Consider the following 26,672-nt stretch of genomic DNA (forward strand, 5'->3'; position numbering starts at 1 on the left):
GAATCAATGTACGAATGCTAAGATAGGTACAAAAGTCTACTTCGCAAATGTGTTAACCATGGATTTCACGATTGGACGCAAGTGGTGATGTTTTACAATGGAGTCAACGCACCAAATCTAATGATACTAGATGCCTCAGCAAATTTCACCTTACTAGACAAATCACCCAATGAAGCTTTTGGCATCCTCGACAGGATAACAAATAATGATTATCAATTTCCAAGTGCAAGATTGGGAACTGGCAGAAAAACATCAATAGTATATGAATTAGAAGGTAAGGATTCGGTAGCAGCTCAACTTTTAGCCATAACCAATATGTTGACAAATTTGCAACGTCCTAATGAGGTAAGAGAAGTCAAGGTGACCAATAATGTATGCCTATTTTGTCACAGCCATCATCATGAGAGTGAATGTCCTGAAAACCATGAGTAAACCAATTTTGTTGGCAACTACAATTGGAACAATAATAACCCCTATTCGAACACGTACAATCCTGGTTGGAGACATCACCCAAATTTTTCAAGGAGTAATAAAGGGAATAGTAACAATCAAGCCACAAATTACAGGCCACAACAAACTAATTCTGACCATCAACATTTTTAGAATAAGCATCATCAGCAGCCCTGGCAGAATAATAAAGGTATAACTTCTTCCTCCAACACTAATTCAAATACTAATTCCTTGGAGTTATCATTGTAGGCATTCATGGCCTCGACAAAAGATTTCATGGCTTCCACAAAAACCTTGATGCATGAACATTTTGCAATAATTAAAAATCAAAGAAATTTGCTACAAAGCCAAGCAACGATTTTGCAAAGCCATAGTTCATCTCTCAGAGCGTTGGAGAATCAAGTGGGACAAATTGCTACGACATTACATTCTCGCCCACATGGAAATCTCCCTAGTGATACTGAAGTCACTAAGCATCATAGGAAGGAGTAATGCAATGTACATATGCTAAGGAGTGTAAAATAAGTCGACCAAGATGACAAGTTTGGGGGAGAACACCTGAACAATCCTCGCCAAGGTGTAACACAACTGGATGATCAATCCAAGAATGTTGATCGATATGAAGTGCCTGAAGAGAAGGAATGAAGTTAAGGCTCAGAAGAGCATCGAACGGATAATAAAAAATTCATGGTCAAGGCCAGCGATTACTCAGCACCATTAGCAGTCGATGTGAGACCTCTACCACCGTTCCCTCAACGGTTGAAGAAGCATGATGATGAAATCCAGTTCAAGAAATTTGTTGATGTTCTGGATCATTTGTATATTAATGTGCCCTTACTTGAATCCATCAAGCAAATGCCTTCCTACGCCAAGTATCTTAAGGAAATTGTTATAAAGAAAAGGAAGGTAGAACGTGTCGCCACGACAACATAAATCTATTCAGCAGTAAGCAAACTCCCACCAAAATAAAAAGACCCTAGCAGTTTTATAATACCATGTTTGATTGGTAATGACTTTATAGGACAAGCTCTTATTGATTTGGGATCAAGTGTAAACTTGATACCAAAATCCATATTTATGAAGCTGGACGGATATCACGCCCATCCCACCTCGGTCATCATACAGTTGGTTGATCGGTCTTTTGTGCGACCCAACAGCAGAATATAAGATGTCATAGTAAAGGTGGATAAATTCATATTTCCAGTTGATTTTCTCATCCTGGATTACGAAGCCGATGAAAACACACCAATCATTTTGGGAAGCTCATTCTAGCCACCGGGAGAATCCTCATAGATTGTGAAAAGGGAGAATTCACCATGAAAGTAGGCGAGTAAAGCGTCACTATCAATATATTCAACTCTATGAAATACGTGGACGATTCAGAGGAATGTCAATGCATTAACAAAATTGAAGAAAAGGAAATCCTTGGACGAGGTGAATCCCTAAGGCTCGATGAATACAATACTTTGTACCATGAACCCACAACCGAGATACATGAAGTAGAAAACTTTGGCCCAGACGAACTATTTTAAGAAGACGATCTTGAAAATCATCGCCTCGACAACAGAAATCTGAGCAATGAACACCCAGAAAATGATACCAATATAAGATGCGGTGGAAAGACAAGGGACCAATCAAAACTTCTTCATAACAAATCAGGTATGAAATTTGAACCCTTAGAATATGAAGAAGTTAAATCTCATGAGTCATCTTCACAACATGCACCGAAATTGGAACTTAAAACTTTGCCATCACATTTGAAATATGCTTATCTAGGAGTTGATGAAACCCTACCAGTGATAATTTCTGCCAACCTAACCTTTGAACAGGAGAGTAGTTTGTTGAATGTTTTGTCACAGCACAAGAAAGCTATAGGATGGACGATGGCAGACTTAAAAGGAATTAGTCTGACCATATGCATGCACAAAATCAATCTCGAAGATAGCCACAACACCTCGGTGGAACCCCAAAGACGACTCAACCTGATCATAAAGAAGGTAGTCATGAAGGAAATTATAAAATGGCTGGATGCGGGAGTAATTTATCCTATATCCGATAGTTCATGGGTTAACCCGGTGCAATGCGTACCAAAGAAAGGAGGTGTGACCGTGGTTAAAAGCGAGCATGACGAGCTCCTCACCACAAGAACAATCACGGGATAACGCATATATATGGATTACATGAAGCTCAACAAAGCCACAAAGAATGATCATTTTCCCCTCCATTTTATCGACCAAATGTTGGATAGATTAGCGGGAAAAATATTTTACTGTTTCCTTGATGGATACTCGGGTATAACCAAATTGCCATAGCACCCGAGGACCAAGAAAAAACAACTTTCACGTGTCCGTATGGTACCTATGCATTTAGACGAATGTCGTTTGGACTGTGTAATGCTCCATCTACATTCCAAAGATGCATAATGGCAATCTTTTCGGATATGGTGGAAGAGTGCATGGAAATATTTATGGACGACTTCTCCGTTTCGGGTGATGATTTTGACCGATGTCTTGACAATTTATCCAAGGTGTTGAAACGTTGTGAAGAAGTCAACCTAGTACTGAATTGGGAAAAATGCCATTTTATGGTAACAGAAGGAATAATGTTGGGTCACAAAATTTCATGCCATGGCATCGAAGTCGACAAAGCCAAGGTTGATGAAATTGCAAATATTCCCCCACCTATTAATGTGCGAGGTGTACATAGTTTCCTTGGATATGCAGGCTTCTACAGGCGGTTCATAAAAAACTTTTCACAAATTTCTAAACCCTTATGTCTTTTTCTTCAACAAAATCATCCATTTGAATTTACTAATGATTGTTTGCATGCTTTCACAGATTTGAAGAAGAAGAAGCTTTCGGTAGCACCAATTGTTATCCCACCAGACTAGAATAAACCATTTGAGCTCATGTGCGATGCTAGTAACTATGCAGTCGGAGCGGTGCTAGGGCAACGAAAAAGTAAAATCTCTCATGTTATCTACTATGCAAGTCGTACTCTTAATGATGCACAGGTTAACTATACCACCACTGAAAAAGAACTCTTAGCAGTAGTATTTGCATTCGATAAGTTTAGGCCATATCTAATAGGCACTAAGGTAATTGTGCACACAGATCACTCTGCCATTAAATATCTGATTAATAAAAAAGATGCAAGACCTAGACTAATTCGGTGGATAATACTATTGTAATAATTTGATTTAGAGATCAAGGATAGAAAAGGTATAAAAAATCAAGTGGCAGACCATTTGTCTAGGCTAGATAACAAACATGATTGTCCTGACATCACAGAAATTAAAGAAGATTTCCCTGACGAGAAAATATTATTTGTCACGGTTGCGCCATGGTATGCTGACATTGTTAACTCTCTTTTTAGTGGTATTGTTCCTCATGATTTATCTAGCCAGGGCAGAAAGAGGTTTCGACATGATATGAGACATTACTACTGGGATGAATCGTTTCTATTCAAGCAATGCAGAGACTAAATAATCCGAAGATGCATTCCAGAAGAAGAGCAGCAAGATATCCTACATCAATTCCACTCGTCTCCATATGGAGGGCATTTTGGTGGAATGATAATAGCAGCAAAAGTGCTTCAGTCTGGATTTTATTGTCCAACCCCGTTCAAAGATGCGCATGAATTATACAAGTCATGTGATAGATGTCAACGAACAAGAAACATCTCGAAACGGCATAAGATTCCATGGTAAAATATTCTGGAAATCGAACTATTCGACGTATGGGGAATAGACTTCATGGGACCATTTTCCATATCTTTTGGGGATTTGTACATCCTCTTGGCAGTAGACTATGTATCAAAGTGGGTTGAAGCCATTGCTACACCTAAAAATGATTCCAAGATGATGTTAAAATTTTTGCACAAAAATATATTCACTCGATTTGGAACACCACGAGCTATCATCAGCGATGAAGACACTCATTTCGATAATAAATTGATTGCCAAGGCACTAAAATATAGAGTACGACATAGGATTGCTATGGCGTATCACCCTCAAACGAATGGACAAGTCGAAGTGTCTAACTGGGAAATTAAACAGATCCTTGAGAAAGTGTTCAATCCAAGTCGAAAAGACTAGTCGCCAAAGCTAGATGAAGCATTATGGGCTTATCGCACAACATTTAAGACACCGTTGGGAATGTCACCATTCAAATTGGTCTATGGAAAGGAATTTCATCTGTCGGTTGAACTCGAACATAAAGCCTACTGGGTCATCAAGAAGCTAAACATGAATGCTCAACTTGCTGGAGAAAGAAGACTTTTAGAGCTTAACGAGATGGATGAATTCAGAGCACATGCATACAAGAATGCCCGCTTATACAAGGAGAAAACAAAACGATGGCATGACAGAAAAATATTACAGAGGCAATTTTATTCTGGACAACAAGTTATGCTCTACAATTCACGCCTTAAGTTATTCCCAGGCAAGCTGAAATCAAGATGGTCAGGACCGTTTATCGTTCACCAAGTCTATGACAATAGAGCAATTGAAATTCAAAACCAAAACGATGGTTTCATCTTCAAGGTGAACGGACAGAGACTCAAGGAGTACAAAGAGCCCCAGTCATGCACGACAAATTGGCATCGTTGGCACATGATGCCCAAGAGTTTGCTCTATTTTCTTAAACAAAATTTCGTTGCCTAGGTAACAAAAATTTAAATTTTGTATATAAATAAGTTAAGTTATTTTCTACTTTAATCCGTTTTATTTTATTATTTTCTTCTTTCTTATTGTAGGCAAGCAAGGAACATGTCGCAGCATGGGGAGTTGAAGCATGCATGAAAGAAAAAACCCTAGGGTACATGGTTTTGGACGCAGAATAAAAAGGGAAAGAAATCTTTTCTCCCCCTTTATGTCCAATCATATATTTCTTATTTAATGAGAAATATTTTCCCCACCATGAAAGGACTAAATTATCCCGAAACCACCCATTACTTTCCAAAAAAACAAACTGTTTAATAACTTCTTCTTCTTCATCGTGCCTCAACCTCTCATCACTAAGAAAGAAAAAATGTTATTCTCTTCCCATTGTCACCATTGATATTAACCAAAAAAAATGGTAAGAACAAGGAAAGCCCCAGCCCCAACACAGAGTTTCGAACGTTTCCAAACAGCCGAAGCAGAAGCAGAAGCACGCTTCAAAATTTTTCAGAAACGTCAAGTCTATTTGGAAGATGGATTCGTCTTTCCCACCGAGGAAGAGGAGTCGTTTGGACTGGAGGTGATGGACGTGATAAAGAAACATGACTGAGAGAAGTTTCCTCGCAATCCCAAAGCCGTAGCACCGACGATGGTACGATAATTCTATGCCCATCTCGAGGATCCGTCTAACCACATAGTTTATGTTCGAGGAAAGCTTATTCGATTTTCCCCCTCTGCACTCAACCGATACTTTAAGTTGGGAAAAGTGGAGGAGCAGTACAAGCGATTTGTGGAAGAGGCCGATTAAGAAACATACAGCGGCGTACTGCAGGATCTATGCTTTGGGTGGGCCAAGTTTGAAGGAAAGACCCCCATGAGGAAGAGAGTTGATCGCCGAGCCCTAAAACCAAATGTAAAGTTATAGAACCACTTCCTCAAGGGCAAGCGTATGCCCACGTCTCACAACACCACTTTCCTCGTGAAGAGATTGATGCTCCTGCACTCGATCATTTACAGGAGGAAGATCAACATGGGTGAAATTATCTTCGAGTAGATCCATGAATGTTCCAAGAGGAGCCGAGGTAATCTATTGTTTACAAATCTGATAACCACACTGTGCAAGAAGAAGAAGGTTCTTGAGGATCACTTCGAGGATTACATTAAACCAAAAGAGGGTATTACCAAGAAAAAGGTCACTGAGCTGATGAGTTTCAATGACGATGACCCACAGGAAGGTTTGGAACGAGGAGCAAAAATGGTTGCCACTGCTAAAATGGCCGTTGTGGTCATGCACACTCGAGAAATGTGTGAAAAGATCGGTTGCCTGAAGAACCACATAGAAATTTACTTCGAGTATGTCAAGGCTAGGGACATGCAACTCAACGCATTCTTCAAGGAGTTGCTCCCAAACAAAAATATCAGACTATCGACCTTCCCCGCTGTTATCAGACGGGAGCACATTCCATGCCTCGACATCACATGCACCTCCAGACGTTCCCCCAAAAGTACCCGTTGATGTGCCACCACTAGCAACTCAAGTACCACCTGTATCAGAGGAAGGCCAAGGCGACACAGAAGAATTCCTTAGCTCACCATCATTCTCAACCACCGAAAGCAGTGATGATACTCCACCCCACTTCTTCACTGATGAAGATTTCACACCAGAACCGAAGTAACCTGAGCATGATCCTATTCAGTCCCCTATTCGACCAACATCGCCAGTCCCAACAGCAGCTACTAGTCCAACACCAGTCCCAACACAACCAACTCCTACGACCGAGCAATCTAGTCCAGCACAAGCCTCGTCCAGTAAGAAGCACTACAAGAGAACCGCAGGTCGTATACTTCAGCCATCTCCCTCGCCAACTGCAGTAGACTCTGGGCTTGATTATTGTTAGGAATGAATTAGGGATGCCCAATGATGAATGCAAAATTTTATTGCCTAGGCTAGAATTATTGTTAAGATTGTCTAAAGAAGAGAACCAACCCTAGGCTTGATTCCTTGAAATGTATAAACACGATTGTAGGTTGTTTTTGCTCTAGGTAATCTGTAAAATTTTTAGGAAAGAACTTTCTATTTGTCGAGACTTCAAAAATATTCTAAGGGTAAAGTGAAAACTCTCTAGTGTTTAAAAACTTGAAAACTCGAAAATACGAAGGGACACTCCTCTGTGCAAAGGCATGAACAAAAAAAACTCCAAAAGAAATTAAGAGTAGCCAAGGTATATTAGTGAATGAAAGTAGTCACATGATGACTTTGCCCGACTATCTTGGGGGTGGAAGGTATGCTCCCTTTCACCTAGAGTGTGGAACGGTAGGTGTGATGAGTTGACTCCCCTATAAAAAAATGAATAAAGAGAATAAAAGTTGATAAATAACTAGGAGTATAAACTAAGCCTGATGAATAATTTGTTACCTTGAAAAACCAGGAGTGCTTACTTTAAGTTTTCTAATTACCTCTATGCATAGACTGGTTACAATCACGCACACAAAATAGCAAGGGATCCCGACTAGGGAATAAACTTGACTGATATGAATGTCAACATGTTGAGGCCAAACAATTTTTGCTGAGGGCTGAAATCTCAAACCATGTGATTTTCTTAAAACTGCTTTGCCATGACAATTTTAATTCTCTTCTAGCTGTTATCCATTGCTTGAGGATAAGCAATAGCTTAAATTTGGGGTTGTGATAACTCCGTAAAAAGACTTAATTCCTACTCTTTTCACTTAAGTTATTGCTCATCTAAACAAAGTAGGCACTGCATTTTTAGTTGCATTTAGTTGCATATAGGTTATATTAGCCTGTGGTAGATAAAGTTTTGCTTAGGCAAGATTTATTTGGTTTGACTGATGCTGCTGAAGAGAAAGGGTTGTTTGGGTTGTGTTTGTGCAGGAATCCTACAGAGGAAGAACATTTCAGTCGTGACAATGAAAAAGTGCAAAGGCCATCAGAATAGATGAGAACGTGAAGAGCAGATTTATCTCGTCGAGGCAAGATTTATTTGAGAAATTCTGAAGCAGGTGTGGCAAAACCGCCTATGTCACTCGTCAGCTGGATGACCTACTTTACGTGCAAGCAAGCCTCAATTATTCTGACAACCGCAAGCCACCTTTCCTTTTTAAGTATGGGCAATTAATAAAGGCTAGTTAAGGAAACTCTAAAAGTAGACAAAGACCTAGGAGATCTTTCCTTATAAATAACTAGCCGTAGCCGCAAAAAAAGAAGGCAAGAAAGAAGAGATAAGAGCTTTACCTAAGGCGTGAGCAAGCAACTGCAGTGCTTTCCCACTGTCTACCCACTAACTTTCCTTGGTGTCCTCCATAGCTAGATGATAGTAGAGCGGTGATCAGGCCTCGAGAGAGGGTGATCACCAAGGCAGGCACAGTGCTGATTAAGATTGTCGCGACAGAGCCCCCAGTTTTGGGAGTCGTTCTTTCTTTTTTTTAACTCTTATTTTATTTGGGGTTATATTAAACGTTAAATCTTGGATGATCTTTGATAGCACCATGAATGCTTTACTTGCTGTTAAACTTTGTTTTGCCTAAACAATATTTTTATGTTTATGAATGACAAATTATGTTTCGCTTATGACTGTTTTGCTCATAGTTTAAATATTTTACCTTAGCACTGTAAGAGCATCGAGAGATAGCCTTAGGTTTTGGTAAAACATGTCTTGGCACTGTAAGAGCATCGAGAGATAACCTTTTAACTAGATAAGTGGTTCTTAAATTCGAGAGAATTAAGATAGATCAACGTGAGCAATGGAATGAATCCAAGATGGTGAAGTTCTAACTTGTTTGCCTTAGAGATAAGGAGTGAGTTTCAAACGATTAAAAGGGATAGATGCTAGAGTAGGAGAGACTATGTCTATAGTTAACGCCGAGAGGTATTGTTGTAGCAACATTATAATAATCAAGTAATCCTGTCGGGCAGCTTTAGTGAGTCATAATAATTCATTCTAAACTGAGAATAATTGGTGTCAAGACAATAGTTTAGCATAAGTGCTCTGTAACACGTTTGAATATGTGAGGTTGTTTGCATTATATTTAAACCACCACTTGTTTTGTTTTATCAGTTTGTATAGTAAGTTTGCCTCGACCAAATTTTCTGAAATCATTGAATCATTTTTCTTAGTTCATTAATATTAGTTCTTGGGATAATACTTAGTAGGACTTAGCTTGTTCAATCCCTGTGGAGACGATACTCACTCACTACTATATTACTTGCATCGATTGTGTGTACTTGCACAGATTTGCTTGTCTTAGCATATACATTTACAAGCGATCAAAAAGTATTTATGTGGGAATCATATTTTTGGTGAGAAGTTTGTGTTAAAAGCTATAAAGCGATAAAGTTCAGTATTGAAATTGGATAACTGGATCGAACCATAATTTTAAAAAAATTTGAAGGATGTTATAATATGGTTGGAAATATTATTCTCGTATTTTAGATTAAATAAATTTAGCTCAGAACAGTGGAATTTTTAGATTTGATCGAATAGTGGAAAAATAGCGACTAAAATGCAATTTTTTTTAAATTGCATGGCCAAAGTGAAAAATCAAAGCCAAGTTGATTTATATTTGACCAAGGAATATTTTAATGGAGAATATGACAATTGCATTTGGTAATTATTAAGGTTCATTAATGGTAAAAATGGAATTTCTTAAGAATTGAATTTTAAATTCAAATATATTAGTTAAATGCCAATTGTATTAGCTATTAAATACTAGAAAAATCAAGATAAGCAACATATTTTCATCCATTTCTCTTCATTTCGCCGAAACATAGCTACCAAGGCAAGATTTTATTTTTTATTTTTGAAGTCATACACTTGATTTTTAGATTAAGCTATTAGATAGAGAATTAATCTACATGAAATTCTCTATCATTTGGTATAAACATTGCATGGTGAAGATGCTTGTGTATTGAGATTGAAAGTTAGGGTTTATGTAGGGTTTTATGGTTTTGAAGAACTGATTAAGGATTTTTATGTTTTTGATGTTGGAGATTGATTTTCAAGCTTTTGTGATGTTTAAAATCAATTGTAGAGTGATCTAAAGTATTCGATTATACCTAAGGTTTTAAGAGATTGGTTGATTTTGGTTCAATTTGATGTTGTGATGTTTAGTATAGCATGAATTTGAAGTAAGGAAGTTGAATTCATGCTTGGAATTGAAAAAAAAAATTGCCCTAAAGTATTGCATAGATTCGGCCACTAGGGAAATTTAGGGGAAAATATTGAAAAATTTCCTATGGTCTAAAATGAATATTAGAAGTGTTCTATGTGATTTGGAGATCAATTTGGAAGCTTGAATAAAAAAAGGGCTAATATAAAAGTTTTGATAATTGTGGGACATTATTGCAAGAATATGATATTTGGAAGGTTTAATGCTGATTTTTAATAATTTAAATACTGAAAATTTAAGTTTCAAAGTTGATTGGAACAAAATTGCAAGTTTGGTAAAGTTGAAGGTGGAATTCGAAAGGTCTCACTAATATAGGGACTTGATTATAAGTTTTTAAATGTTGGAGTATTGTTTTGAGTATTTTATTAAGGTTCTGGAAATTTTATGTAATAAATGGGAAATGATCATAATGGTGAAGAGCTATTATGAATTTAATGAAAAAGTTGAGGTGAATTTTAGAAAGAATTCAAAATTGGTGGCTTAATTATGTATTTAGCAAATGTTAAAAAGTTGATGGTGAAATAAATATTCATGAAATTTAGTAAGTGTTTGTGAGAGGTTTGAATTTATGATGGGAGTATAATTTAGTTATATCGATTAAGTATTGATTTTCAATTTTATAGACTTTTATATTTTTAAGTTTAGATTATATTAGTTCTATACTAACATATAGTTTGAATAGGTTATGTTATTATAAAACGTTGTCATATCACAATAAGTCTAGCGATTCGAAATAAAAGGGAAAAGCACGTGATTAGAAGTATCTCGTAAAAGGTTCGGTAGTGAGAAAAAGGTGAGTGCAGTTTATTTATTTAATTATTATGATCGAGGACGACTTGCGATAAGTCAACCTCATATTATTTTCCAATATGATTTATAAAGTTTAATTATGGAATATTTTCATAATATTTTATGTCAGCTTTGTGGATGATTTAGGGTATGATATTCATTACAATGAATTTTAAACTTTTACAGTTATCAGAAGTTGATTTATAAATGATTTTATTGTGGTATATAAGCCCATTGTATGTTGCATTGAGAGTTGTAGGTACATTTGACATGTCATTAGTTGAGTACTTTTTAGTTATCAGATATCAGTTCAGCTATGGTACATTCGTGTACCTTATGATCAGCACTGTTGGTGCACATGTTATGATCGCACTGAAGTGCATCATATCTCAGTTTTAGTTATGAGTGTCATTGTGATGTGCCTAGTACGCACTTTACTCACGTACCTTATGCTCTTATAAATATGCATTGGGCTATGAAAATGAATATGAACGTTTTGTATAGTTTTCATTTGACAGAAAGCATGTTATTATTAACTTATCAGATATTGTTTATCAGAATTTAATGAGTTCATGAAATAAGATGAATTTCAGTTTACAGTGAGAAAATTGACTTGGATATGTTGGTTTGTCAGTTTAATGTTTTATTTAAAAAAAAAATTATATTTATGACATTTTCATGTTTTTTCTCACCTTAGCTTATTACTGTCTCAATAAATTATACTTAGCGTGTGATGATTTTCATGCATAGGTTCTAATAGTGATAAGAACGAGCAATGAGGAGCCTACCAAACATCTTTTTGAAAATCATACTTATCATCAATATCAGTAAGACATCTATGATATTACTTTTGACTTTTAATGGCATGTATAATTATAACAGTAATTTATTTTTCATATTTACTTTTAATTGGTCTGTAATCACGGGCGAACCTTATAGGTTGCCTGGGGTATCCCAGGCAACCCCTCAAAATTGTAACTTAGTGTTAATTTTTTCCCAGGCAATCCCTCAAAATTGTAACTTAGTGTTAATTTTTTCTATTTTTTAATTAATATAATTGCTACCCCTAATATTACTCCAGGCAACCCCTCAAAATTGTAACTTAGTGTTAATATTTTCTATTTTTTTAATTAATACAATTGCTACCCCTAATATTATGTGTAAATGTTACTCTTTATTATAGGAAAAATTAATATCCTATTTAAAATTAAAAAAAAAGATCAAGCCCAAAAAACAAACCTTAAGCCATGAATCAAGCACCTATTTTCAGTTTTGTGGGAATTGGGATTTGGGATACGGCAATTGGCAACATATTAGAAAGGCTATGAAAACTAAAAACCTCGATTGAATATTAGAAGGGTAAACCGCCGACAAGGGTTGAGGGCTGTGGTCTTGTGGAAACTCAACCCATCTTGGAAAGGCAAGGCTGCAAGGGCTGCCTCACTGCCTTCCTGTGCGATTGAACTTTGAAGGGGAAGCCGATTGAACTTTGAACTTTTGAAGACAACAAGTTGAACTTTGAACTTTTTACCTTTTTCTCCAAATATACAAATGAGACAAGTATGTGTACTTTCTTTTATCTTAATTTATTCTTTACATTAATGATTTTATTATCTTTCTCACTTTGTCTTCTTTCATTCATATTTAATTTTTTCATGTTTAACAATAAAGGTAGTAAACTGTATATAATATTGCTTTGTTATTTGAAATTGATTAATTCATTAAAATTAGGTTTTTTTGGTTTGATGTATTAAAATTAGGATATTACAGTAAAGTAGTAATTCATAGTTTATAATTATTATATGTTGAATTTTTAATATTTTAATCATTTTATTTATTGAAATATTTAATTGTAGGGTTCTATTGGTAACTATTTTAAAAGGAAATTAGATGTTGGTGATGATGGAAGTAGTGAAGAATCTTCTAAAAGAAATAGCTCAAATGAAGTTCCACAAAGACCACAACCTACCATTGTGTCACCTACTCCCATGGCTTCCATTCCAACAACTATTAATATGAATGATCTTCTTTCGGATCCGGCGGATAGACCAAAAATTACATCTTATCATCCAAATCAAAAAGATGAAATAAGAAGGGCATATTGGATTAAAGGACCATGTCAACCAAGGGGTCATACTTTTCCATCAAAAAAGATAGGTCCTAAGCTAAGATGCTTTATCGTTGAATGGTTTGATGAATTTGATTGGTTAGAGTATAGCATAAAGGAGGACAAAGCTTATTGTTTATGTTGCTACTTATTTGGAGATATTGTAGGACAACAAGGTGGGATAGATGCATTTGTGACGGAAGGATTTAGCACTTGGAGTAAAAAGAAATCGTTATATGCTCATGTAGGTAATGTTGATAGTTTACACAACAAAGCATGACAAAAGTGTGAAAATCTAGTGAAAAAAATCAATCTATTAGTGATGCTCTTCATAAGCAAACTGAACATGAGAAGAGTAATTATGAAATTCGATTACGTGCTACAATTGTCACTTGTAGATTTTTGTTGGAAAATAAGTTACCGTTTCGTGGCCATGATGAGTCGGATGACTCCATTTCCAAAGGGCTTTTCATTAAAACATTATCTTTGATTAGAGAACACAATGAGAGTATTTATAATGTTACCTTAGAAAAGGCTCCGAAGAACGATAAATTGACATCTCCAAAGATTCAAAAAGATATTGTTGAATGTTTTTCAAAAGAAATAATAAAGTCCATTTGTGATGAAATTGGAAAGGATGTGTTTGCCATATTAGTTGACGAGTCTAGTGATGTATCTAAAAAGGAGCAAATGGCTATGGTTTTGAGATATGTTGATAGACTTGGAGTTGTTAAGGAGAGATTTATTGGAGTTGTTCACGTGACGGATACATCTTCTTTGACTCTTAAAGCTGCCATTGATTCCGTATTTACTGACAATAAATTAAGCATGGCTCAGGTAATATGTCATATTTATTTGATTTATATTTTAATTATTTAATTGAATCTTTATTTTTATATATTAAATCTTTTATCTATTATTTGAAATAGGTAAGAGGGCAAGGTTATGATGGAGCAAGTAATATGTGTGGTGAGTTTAACGGTTTGAAAGCATTGATCTTAAGAGATAATAAGTCAGCATATTATGTACATTGTTTTGCTCACCAACTTCAATTAGTGATCGTGGCGGTTGCAAAGAATCATGATGGTGCTCATGAATTCTTTGAGCAAGTAGCTTTGGTGGTTAATGTGGTTTGTGCTTCCTGCAAAAGAAAGGATATCATACGAGAGAGCTACAAAAAGAGATTGCAAATGGAAATTGGTATTGGTGAAACTGAAACCGGAAGAGGGTTGAATCAAGAGCTTTCTCTAATTCGAGCAGGAGATACAAGATGGGGTTCCCATTATAAAACAATCATAAGTTTGATGAATTTGTTTCCTGAAGTTATTGAGGTGCTTAAATATGTTGAAGAGGACGGCTCAACTTTATCTAACCGAAATCAAGCGTACGGTATTTTATCATATTTTAAAACACTTTATTTTGTGTTTTATTTACACTTGATGTTGGAGATTTTAGGTCTCACAGATACCTTGTCAAGACATCTTCAAAGAAAAGATCAAGATATTTTGGAAGCGGCTTCATTGGTAAGAGCAACAAAGAAATCATTGCAAACTTTAAGAAATGACGGGTTTGGTTCAATTTTAAAGAAAGTATATTCTTTTTATCAAAAACATAGCATTGAAACTTTGGATATGTCAGAATATTATGTTACTCCAAGAAACCGTAGGACCAAGATTACTAATCAGCATCATTTTGAGGTTGAGATTTTTAACACGGTTTTGGATATGCAAATTCAAGAATTTGGGGATCGATTTAGTGAGGTAAGCACCGAATTGCTAGAAAATATGGCGGCTTTAAGTCCTTCTGATTCATTTTCTAAGTTTGATAAATCAAAGTTGTTGAAGTTAAGTGAGATGTACCCAGATGATTTTAGCGATTCAGAAAGGACATATCTTCTTGGTCAACTTGATATCTACTATCACTCTTTGCTACATGATGACAGATTTGCTAACTTGAATGGAATTGCCGACCTTTCTCGCTTGATGGTGGAAATAGGGAAACATCGTTCTTTTCCTTTGGTCTATAGGTTATTAAAGTTAGTTTTGGTTCTGCCGGTTGCAACTGCAACGGTTGAAAGATGTTTTTCTGCAATGAAGCTTTTAAAGACAGACTTGCGCAACAAAATGAGTGACGATTTTATGAATCATGCCCTGATTTGCGCAATAGAAAAAGAAGCACTTTTAGATGTTAAGATTGAAAGTGTAATCAATCGCTTTCAAAAAATGAAAACACGAAAAGGTCAACTTTAGAATGTAATTTTTGGACATTTTATTATATTTATAGATATCGTAGTTTTTAAAAAAAAATTATAAAAGTTTTTGTGCAACCCCTGAACTTTTATCTTGGGTCTGCCACTGTCTGTAATAGTAGACTATGACCATTTTATTTTGCTTAGTTTAGTTTTATCAGTATTTATGTATGAGTAGAATATATATATATATATTAAATGACTTATGAAAATACACAACATTTTAATCACTATTTGACAAATAGATTTATTTTCTACGACAAAGTATTAATTTATAAATTAGGATATTCGAAAAATAGTTTTAAAGTATAATAAAAGTGTTTTAAAAATGGAAAAAAAATTAAGCATTTCAGTTCAGTGAATGTTTTTTTAAGTTGATGTGATATCTATGATTCATATTTCGAGACGTATACGGGTTATGTGTATTACATTAACGTTCAGTTGAGAATATTGTCAATTTTTTAACAGAAAACGAGTTTGAAACATAATGAATAGTTGAGTGATCATTTTGTAACTTTTAATAGTTGAGGGACTCAACAAAGCAACACTCTATAGTCGAATGATCATTTTATAACTTTTAATAGTCGAGAGTCTTAATAGAGCAATACCCTATAATTGATGGACCATTTGTGTATTGAACCCTAAAATTAATATATACTTTTAGAAAAAAAATATTCCTTTGATATATACACTTAGAACAAAATTCTTAAGTTGGTACGTAGTATTTAAAAATTATGGAAGTCATGACTCGTATCACTTAACTCTTAATGATATGATCATTTTGATCGATCAATATTATATTAATAATTTATTTGTGTGTTGAGCTAGTTAATAGGTATGGACTTGAATTTTTTTTTATCGAATTCAAGTATCAATTTGAGATTAAAAATATTCGGATACCAATTTTATATATCAATCTGTATAAGAAGCCATCAAATAAAAACATACCATAAAGGGAAAAAAGGGTCAGATTATATGTGTACATGTACTATGTATAAAGTTGTGAATTTAGTACACATGTTTTAATTTTATCAATTTTAGTCCTAGTAATTTTTTTAGAACTTGAGTTTCCAATCTTGTTTAAACTAAAATAGAGACCATATAATTAAATTAGGACTTAAAATTTTCAAATTAGAGAATATGAACTAAATTTACAACTAACATATAATATAAGAACTAGTGTCATAATTTAATAAAATTTACAATAATTATCAGAATCAGAATCGAAATCGAAATCTCAAAATACAAAAAGAAAATGGACTAAGAATAACCAAATTAGTAAATTTTAACCTAAAGAAAACCAAACAAATAGAGCCCAATGGTAGAGAACAAACGGACCAATAATAAAGTCCAATTTGATGTAGATTTTTTATATATATTTTTTATTAAAAATTTATTTCCGCCTACCATAGTTTCATAAGTTTAAATTCGTCCCCTAAAATTTTACAAATTCATGTTCTTTCCTTATAACTTAAAATTTTACATCAATCCTATGGTTATTGATATCTTCGTTGTGATGGATTGGGCTTGTAAGGGCATCTTATTCCGGATGATGATATGGGCGCGAGGGAGGGGAATTAAAATTTGTGTTACGACTTGATGTTTAAATCGACAAAGATAAGAATATTAGATAGATTAGGAGAAGAAGAAATCGATGATCGAGACGAGAGTCATACTTGAAGATTTATACTTAACGTTCGGTTTGTTCGAAGGGTTATTCAACTTACCATCATTGATTGTCTGTCCGACTATATAGATAAGTTGGCATATTTGATATGATTAATGGTCAATTTATTAACAAGAATGTTATATCTTTATAACTATTTCTTGTGTTAGATGATTTAACTCTCAATTTAGTTGAATATATATATATATATATATGGCATGATCCGTTTATACTATGTAAAACTAATAAGTTTTACACTAATTTATAGTCATTAGATTTAAATAAATAAATGGATAAGATTTAATTAAAATTAGTTCAAAGTTTTCAAAAATAATTTGAAGTCCATTAAACTAGAATTTGAGCACAAAACTAATTTTCTGGGTACGTAGTACTGATACTGTTCTTACAGTATCGATACTACATGAACAATACCGATATTGTTCACGTGGTATCGATACCAAAGGTAAGAGAAGTATCGATACTCTCTAGGTAGTATCGATACTACCAATTGTTTTTCATATAGCTCAAATTTCATAATGCAAAATAAGTACTGATACTCAAAGGAGTATTGATACTACTTTACATAGTAATGTCGATACCATGAGCATAGTATCGATACTGGTCAAGCCCAACAGCTAGTTGATTTAAAAATTATAAAGGAAGTACCGATACTCATTAAAGGAGTATCGATACTCCCTGTCCTGAGCAATTTTATTTTACAGAAAAATATTTCTCAACAGCTCCAAATCATCCCTAATGGCTAGAAACAGCCACAAACTCATTCCAACTTATAAAAACAAGTTGAAGACACTTCAAGAAGGTTGGAACACCTATCCAAGCAATCCACATCAAGAGAAAAACTCTTTCACTCTTTATTTTTCCTTTTCTCTTATACATATTTGTGTTTTGAGCTTTATTGCAAATCTTTTATTTGTTTTTAGTGAGCCTAAATTCTTGTAAACGCCCTACCTTAGATAGGTTTTCTTGTTTTCATCTTTTTACCTTGTAAAAGGGGATTGGTTCTAGCTAAGCATGTGAAAAACTAGGGATTGTTAAGGTTATCTTTTGATCCTGTAAAAAGAAAGAACAAATTAGTGAATTTGTTAGAAAATCCTTAGTGAATAGCTAAAGTAGTGGATGTAGACTTGGTTGAGAAGTCGAACCACTATAAATACTTGTGTCAGTTGTCTATCTTTCTAATCTCTTTACTCCCTAATCTCAAAAACCAATTCAACCTCTCTTGGCAATTATTCAGTTGTTCAATTGAGTTTCATCGACAATCCCCAACAATTTATTTATTTAATTATTTACATGCATTCCTTATAAAAAAACATGAAAATAATTTATGGAGGGTTACATGGAAGTAGTGCCAAGATCATCCATTCACATTCTACTTCATCTTCGTTATGGATAAGAAATTAGAAGCAATAGAGAAGTCTCAAGGCAATTTACGATATCAAAAACGAGATAAGTTAACCGCACTGCAGCAGAATACGAGAAATCAATGATTAAATTCCCAACAAGAAGTATTGAGTCAAATGACTGAAGTGTTGGTTGCAATGGCTATTAGCAAAGAGAAAACGTCTGTCGAAAGACATCGGTGTTATTACATTGACTCACCAAGGTTGGCAAACCACCCAGAGGAATCATATTTGAATGAGGGGAAGAGTTTCGCTAATCCCGAGCAATTTAGAAGAAAACTTAAGCAGTTAGAAAGATTGGTTGAAGCGATGGAAATTTATGAGGCTTCCCACAAGAATCTAGACGCAAGAGAGCTCAGCCTAGTCCCCGACTTGATCATCCCACATGAGTTTAGAGTACTTGGTTTTGAAAAATATGATGGTACTAGTTGTCCTTTGATCCATATGAAGATGTTTTATAGGAAGATGAAATGATACTTGAATGATGATAATTTGTTGATTCATTACTTCCATGGCAGTCTTACTGGATCGGATGTGATATGATATAACTGCTTGGGTAAAGAACAAATTAAGTCATGGGTCAATTTGGCTAATACCTTTCTAGAGCAATATAAATATGTCAAAGACTTGGCTCCAAATTGTCAAGATCTCCAAGAAATGAAGATGGAAGCTACTGAAAGATTTAAAAAGTATTCATTAAAATGGAGGGGCACAGAAGCTCAGGCACAATCTCCTATGCCGAAGTAAGAAATATCATACATGTTCCATAGAACTCTTCCAGCCCCTTTCTTTGAGTTAATGCTTGCAAATTTAACAGAGGATTTTAAAGATCTTGTGACAAATAGAGTGTTAATACAATATGCGATTACCAAAGGAAACTTGAAGGTCAACTCCAAATACTCAACCAACCAAAATTGGGTGAACGAATGTCATTTTCAGAGCCATCACAATCATAAAAGAAAAGAGTCAACTAGTTACCTGAATCAACCAAAGAAAGTCCCCTAAGTAAGAAAAACTCTAGAGGTGTTCCAAACACCCATATCAGATTTATTCCCCCATTTGATTAAAGGCCGATGCCTTACTCCGAGATTGATGAAATTAATGGAAAACCCTTATGGTCATATCAATGATGAAATAAGTGTTTTTGATTTCCACATGGGAGCACCTGGGCATTTTATAGGGAAATTTGGTCCATTGATGAAAGAGATAGAGATGCTCGTCAACATTGAGGCGTTAACTTGAGAATTGGTCGAACAGTGGATGGCTAACTCAAATGGGGCATCAAAGCGCTAGACGGAGCATTCGATTAAAGCAAGTGCCCTAACATCAAATGGACGACAAGGAGCAATCTGGGATTATTATATGAATCAGTTGCTTGTCCTATGTGGGGATTAGTTGCACTTTGCATGAAAGCAAAATGATTTGTTTGAATATGTTTTTATGTCTTTCTTTGTTTTTAGGACATTTTTTAAAATTCTAATTGAATAAACATTACTCCTTTCAGACTATGGGCAATGAAACAAATTCATTTTTTGAGTTCAATGAATATAATAGACTATTCTTATAGTCATTGACAAGAGATAAGATTGAACCATTGCAAAAATAATAATCCTAATTACACTTCAGAGATTACACCCGAATGGTACACCTATCTTCTTGTAGGATTGAACCTTCTCCTCGTGTGATAAGAGGTACAAAGACAAGACATTGAGGTATGTATAGGGGCTGACAAAATGAAGTAACTTTCGCGTATGAAGTTGTGAAACTAATTAGACTACACTTGTATTGAGGACGTTCGATGACAACCATACTCTTTTCATATGGAATGATGGAGTATATAAATTTAGTTTAGGTCAATTGCTTGGAAATTGAGCTTTAAGGATGAAATTTCCTGACTTTCACTAACACCCAAACTATAACAAATTCTTCTTGACGAGCTCAAGAAATCTTAAAATCAAAAACTCAGGGAAATATTGAAAACCAATCTTAACTTTGTTGGGGGCACTCCGCTGAAAGTATTAAGCTGCTAATCTTCAGAGGTAATGTCTGAAGCAGCTATGGAGGTAATGTTTGAGCTTTATGAAGTGAGTTCCATTCGAGTTGTCAAGTCAAATACTTTCTGACACTTGAATCCTCTAATTAGGGGTATTCCTCTAAAGTAATGGGCTATATCAAGAGCCCTAACTTTATGAATAGGTTTACATTCAGATCATGATACTAGTCTCTATGTGTAGAGATAAATCTCCTAACAAAATCAAAGTGAATACAATAACACCAAACTTAATGAAGTATAATTTAAAGAAAGGCAGTAAGGCCTAAAGTAAATGTGAATTGAAAAGAGTTTCAATGAAAGGTGGATTAAGGGATTTGAGAAACATTTGTTATAGTTAACTTCACACAAGCACTTGAGAACTTTGTTTTTAGACCGATATTTCGATACTGCCTTTACTAAAGAAGTCTTTAAAGCTTGGACAAATGGATGATTTCAGAGAATCGAAATGGAAGTCTTCTAAAAGGTCTAACAATTTAATATGCTAGTTTCTTCATTTTGTCTGCATTCGATTATAATGCTAAGTCAAGATAGGGGGCATGTCATGATGCTTGTGAAGTCTAAGGAAAGAATGATGTCTTGATGATTGAAACCTCAAAAAAATAAGAAGCCAAACTAAAGCCAACCCGTTGATCTTAACACTTGTAAAAAGGCTATGATTTTTGAAACAAGATAAAATTCTTGATTTACTTGATATTCATTGAACTATTGATTTGTTTTAATTGTGAGCCTAAAGCGAGGGGCAATATTTTGCTTTCTAAAATTCTTTATTTCTTATAAATTCCAAAAATAGAAGAAAGAAAACAATATTTCCAAACATAACAATCTCTAGAGAACGAAAGAGGTACTTGAAGTTGATAAGGCTCATTCTGCCTCAAACGACGGGGTGGGACAATAAGCAAAAAACCAAGTCAAGTAAAATAAGCTATGCAAGAGTAATGAAGACAATCTTTGATTTTCAAACGAAAAAGCCTGAAAGGCCAAAAGACTCAAGATCACACTTCTCACAAGTGAGCCTCACCACTTGAAATGCCAGGGACAAAAGATGAAACAAGAAGAGCTCATCCTAGAAAGTAAATCACTCATGCTTTAGTTGGCAAAAGAGCCCAGAAAAAACAACTCTGATATAACAATTAAGTTAGTAACAGAAAGGGCATCATGACTATATACCGGACCATAACAAGAATTCAAGAAAGAAAACAATTCTTCAAGACATGGTATAGAGAGGATCTGATGACATATAATGATCAGATTGCTCCCCATAACATGCAAGCCTAAATTTCTTACTTAAATCGAAGGTTTGATTTTTATTTAAACCGAGCCCAAACTCCTTCCATTCCACACTAAAACTTTTTGAAATTCAGGGAAACAAGGCCATCTCATCCCACTAAAGCTCGAATCCCGAAATACCGACTCCGACAAGGCTAGGACTCTGATGACAACCTTATGACCGAGATAAACAAGCCAAAATTTTTATTTTTCGTCTTTTTAAAAAAACGCACATGCACCCAAATTAAAAAGATGGAAAATACCTTAAAACATTTTGGTATTGTGTTCCTTTTTTTGTATTGATTTGTTTCTTGGGTTTAAAACACCCATGTTTAGGGATGGACATGGGTAGGGTTTCGACCAACCGACCCGGCCCAAAAATTTTACGTCCTTCACCCGACCTAACTTTTTGAGATAAAATTTGAACCCGATCCGACCCTACCCGAAATAATAAAAAATATTATTTTTATTCAATAAAAGTAGTGATTTAATTGAAAAAAATAATATATAAAGGGGTACTATTATAATTATTCCTAAATATTTAAGGTAAAATTATATATTTTTCGGGTCGGGTCGGGTTAGGTATTTTTACCCTAAACCCGAATCTGACCCGTCTTGAACATCACCTTTAAAAAATCTCCCCGACCCGAACCTGATTTTTTTTAAAAAAAAATCCCGACCCAATCGGGTTCGGGTCTCATGCCCATCCCTACCCATGTTGTTAAAATAAAAATGGAAATCTAAAGTTTTGTTGTTTTCCTTTTGTTGTGGTCGAAAATGGAAACGAGGAGTGGTTCGGCTCGATAATCGGCGACGCGACTCGACTAGGGTGAAGTGCAGCAACGCGATGACATGGCTCGGCTAGGTGAATCCGACAGTTGGGATAAAGGGGAGGGAATTAGGGTTTTAGGGCTTGATGGGCTTTAGGGTTTTTCTAATTCGGTTTAATTATTTGTACATAATAACAATAATTTGGTGATTATGCATATGAATAGTCGAATGATTATTTTATATTTTTTAATAATCGGGTAATTATTTTATAACTTTAGCTATGAGACTCAATAAAGTAATGCCCTATAATCTTAGGATTATTTGTATTCTTTACCCTTAACTTTTGGATAAACTACGTATTTAATATTTAAACTATCAATTTTAGTCTATTTTAGTACATAAACTTTAATTTTTTTTTAAAATCATACCTAACATTTAGTTTTTATTTCATTTTAGTGCTCATTCCTTAAAAACTTAACGTGTTTATTATTTAAACTATCAATTTTGGTCCGTTTTAGTACTTAAATTTTTAATTTTTTCAAAACTTAACGCTAACTTTTGAACGGGGTATTAAAATGAAACAAAAACTAAAAATTTTAACGACAAGATGCGAAAATGAAACAAAAACTTAACATCATGTATGTTTTTGAAAAAAAAATAGAAGTTTAGGTACTAAAACTGATAGTTTAAGTAATAAGGTGTAATTTACTCTCCAACTTTTTTTAATCAAACAATTATCAATTTAGCTTAGGATTGATGAAATGTCATTTAAAAATAATTACATAAACCAACCAAATGATTTGGAAAGTTTGAAAACAAAATTATTGTGGAGAAAAATAAAAGAAACAAAGCTGAAAGAGAGGGAGAAGGAGACTTAGGAATGAAAAGAGGAAGAGTTGGACCGATAATTTGGGCAAGAAACCAGTGAGAAAATTTTATATTTTTAGTAAACTAAAGATTTGGAATATAACCAACGATAATAATCAAATTCACAAGCTTTTAGCATATAATTCATTTAATTTTCATCTCAGACAAACTCCCAAAATCTGAAACCTCTCAGATATAGTGGTCTCCTCTTATTTTTTCCACTTTTTTTCTCACTAATCTGTGCTTAAAACTTGGCTAAGCTTAAGGATTTGTTCTCTTTGACTTGCCAAGATTTTGGATATCTTTTATTTTGTTTATTTATAATGGAACATTGTGGATTTTCTTGTGTGATATAAAAATCTCTTTTTTAGCTTTGGGTGTTTCTCTAAATGCTATATGCATTCTTGGGTTTTCCTTTGAATCCATAATTTTCTCCGGAAAATTTGTGTTTGAATCATATATGGAAGGTAGTGAAAACAATGGCTCAAGAGGAGCAAATTACTAATAGTGATAGTAATAGCAATAGTGGTAGTGGGAACAATATTATTGATAGATTCTCCAAGAAACAAAGGCCTAATGGCTCAACTTGAGAAGATTAGGATTGAAGAACAACAAAAGGAAGATGGTTCGATTTCGCCTTGTTCGAAATCACCTGTTGTGATTTCACCGCCGAGTGATACTTCGGCACCGACACCGGTGTCGTGTTTTCCTTTGCCTGTCCCAAATTCGATGTTTAGAACGTATTTTTCCATGAAGAACACCGATGTTTTCGGTACTGCAAACACTGTTCCATTGAGCTGAAATGGCGGCGGTAACAGTCTGAATAAATTGTGGGGTTCTTGTGATTGTGAGTATAATAGCATTGAGAGAGAGTGTTCTGTGTTGGATCCTGGTTTGAGTTTGCCTGGCTTGATGCAAAAGGCACCTTCTCCGATGGTAAGAATTATCGATTTCGTGTCGTTGTGATCGGTACATTGCTGCCATTGGTGATAGATTAAAGAATTGGGGAATTGATGAATGCAGGTGAATTTTTCAGCAAGAACTTCATCAACATCTGTATTGAATTTTCAGATGGAGCCCCCTTCAAACCAAAGCCATTATGGAAATTGTACACCTTATTGCCTGAAGATGACAAGTACATATGCTCAATTTGCCTTCTAATGTTCGAAAATGTATAGCTTTTTCGATATTCGTTTGGGATTTGTATTTAGCACCTGCAATCGATTCTCTTATTCTTAGACTACACAGTGAATATCCTATAGGGGAATGATTTATGCTGGGATTCGAACTTTAAATTTGTAGGACCCCTCTTTAGTGTGTGAATTTGGTTACAATATATTGTAGGTGGTTAGCATGAACCAATTGATCCTGCGATAAACTTATCCTCGAAATGTAGTATCGAATAGGCCCGGGATTTGTATTTAGCATCTACAGTCTATTCCCTTATTCTTATATTACTCGGTTAAACTTATCATATAAGGGAAATATTTATGTTAGGATACGAACTTTCAATTTGTCGGATACCAATTTTTTATAAGTGATTGCATGAACCGATTGAGCTAAGTTTCTTGTTCGATTAGGAATGCATTATTCTCTCTCTTTTAGACCTTTGATGTTGTGTAAATTTGGTTACAATAAACTGTAGGTGGTTGGCATGAAGAGATCGTATCCTTTCTCTCCAGATAATGCTCCAGCTTCCCCTATCTACAGCAAGTATCCTCCCACTTTTCATTCTATCAATGGACAAGTCGAAGCGGCTTCAAGTAGAAATGGTAGCGCATTCAATTTCGAACCCGGCACCCTGAGTTTCAGGTTCGATCGAGGTTTCGGATTCAAATCCCGACTTCACTTTCTCTAAGTTCCTTTCCCCATTTTTTATGTTTTATTTTTGCATCGTTTTTCAGTGAAGGACCTTCATGTTCAACCTCAAATGTGGAATAAAGGTCCAAGAGAAGCATCAAACAAAATGGGGTCTCTGATGGAGATTTTTCTCACACTATCACCTCCAACAACCACGCCGATGTGTTCGAGCTCAAAATTCAAGCACCCTTCATCGATTTTATCCTATTACAATTGTGAATTGCCCGACCTCGAATCATTAGCCTATCAGGTGAGCTTAAACAACAGGTTACAATCTATGTTTTTCCGTTAAGTCTTATTTGTTTTTATGTTTCCTCTTCATTTGCTCATGTATTATCTCGTGAACGTGTGAAGGCAAGCTTCGAAGATCCGATTGTCCAGCGGCAGTCGTATCGACCTTATTACAGCTTCATACCACCAGCACTGGTGCAAATCGACAGAGCAAACACAATATCCATGACCAATTGTAAAAGTGAAGTAGGACATGCTGATCTCGATTTGAAGCTATGAATGTCATTTTTCTCGGTACAGAAGATGCCACGGTTCGAGAAAATGAATAGCGTTGCAAATGTCGAAATTCGAAATTCAGATGATATTAGATTTTCACAGTAGGATTACATGAACCGATGAAGCTATACGTGGGCTGTGAAGCCATGTGATGTTTAAAAGGAGAGATCAAATTCTCTTGTGCCTTAAAGTTTCCCTTGTACGATTGAGCTTCAAAACAACTCATTTATATTTGTTGTGTTAATGTGTAAATCAATTCAATAAATCACATGATCTCATTAAGAAATCAAATATAAAATTATAAATAATTATTTATATGGACCTTTTGAGTAACCTTATAGATTAAAAGAATGCTTAATGGTTACTTTTACACCTATAGTAAACCAAATTTATCATTTTCGCTTCTATGATTTTTTTGCAACAATATAACTCTTGAAATTGTTTACGATGTTCATTCTAACCCTCGAAATCTGTTAGTCAATTTTTAGATCAACTAATATTATTGTTATGGCTTAACGATAACGTGATCTTTATTAAATAAATAATAAAATATTTAAAATATTTACTAAATACAATGATTGAAAAAATCCCAAAAAAAATTGATCTAATCTCTTAATCTAACTAAAATAAATAATAAAATTTTAATCATTGTATTTAATAAATATTTTAACCTAATCCCGTAATCCACATACGCAAAAGACTCACAGTTCTGTTAGTCAAAACGGTCAACGGACTTCGAGGGTTTAATCGATGCAAAAAGAAAACCATAGGGGCGAAAATGATATAAACGTGGGCAACCATGAAAAGAAATGCTCTTACA

The 26,672-nt window shown here is 34.7% G+C and overlaps 1 protein-coding gene across 1 annotated transcript; it reads left to right on the forward strand.

Annotated features, from left to right (window-relative positions):
• The first annotated feature begins 6,168 nt into the window (after window positions 1-6,168).
• Window positions 6,169-15,442, forward strand: LOC120129786 (zinc finger MYM-type protein 1). Its single transcript, XM_039147203.1, has 5 exons — window positions 6,169-6,192; window positions 6,237-6,395; window positions 12,943-13,437; window positions 13,548-14,030; window positions 14,123-15,442. Exons 1-5 carry the CDS (start codon window positions 6,169-6,171, stop codon window positions 15,440-15,442), a joined length of 2,481 nt encoding a protein of 826 aa, XP_039003134.1.
• The last annotated feature ends 11,230 nt before the right edge of the window (window positions 15,443-26,672 follow it).

This window comes from Hibiscus syriacus, unplaced genomic scaffold, assembly GCF_006381635.1.
Source record: "Hibiscus syriacus cultivar Baekdansim isolate YM2019G1 unplaced genomic scaffold, ASM638163v2 tig00110503_pilon, whole genome shotgun sequence".
NCBI classification, from domain to species: Eukaryota; Viridiplantae; Streptophyta; class Magnoliopsida; order Malvales; family Malvaceae; genus Hibiscus; species Hibiscus syriacus.

Coding starts and splice junctions, on each gene's coding strand:
- LOC120129786 (XM_039147203.1), top strand. CDS start 6,169: ATGAATGTTCCAAGAGGAGCCGAG. Junction 6,193..6,236: donor ATGTTCCAAGAGGAGCCGAG/GTAATCTATTGT, acceptor CTGTGCAAGAAG/AAGAAGGTTCTTGAGGATCA. Junction 13,438..13,547: donor AGAAATCGTTATATGCTCAT/GTAGGTAATGTT, acceptor GAACATGAGAAG/AGTAATTATGAAATTCGATT.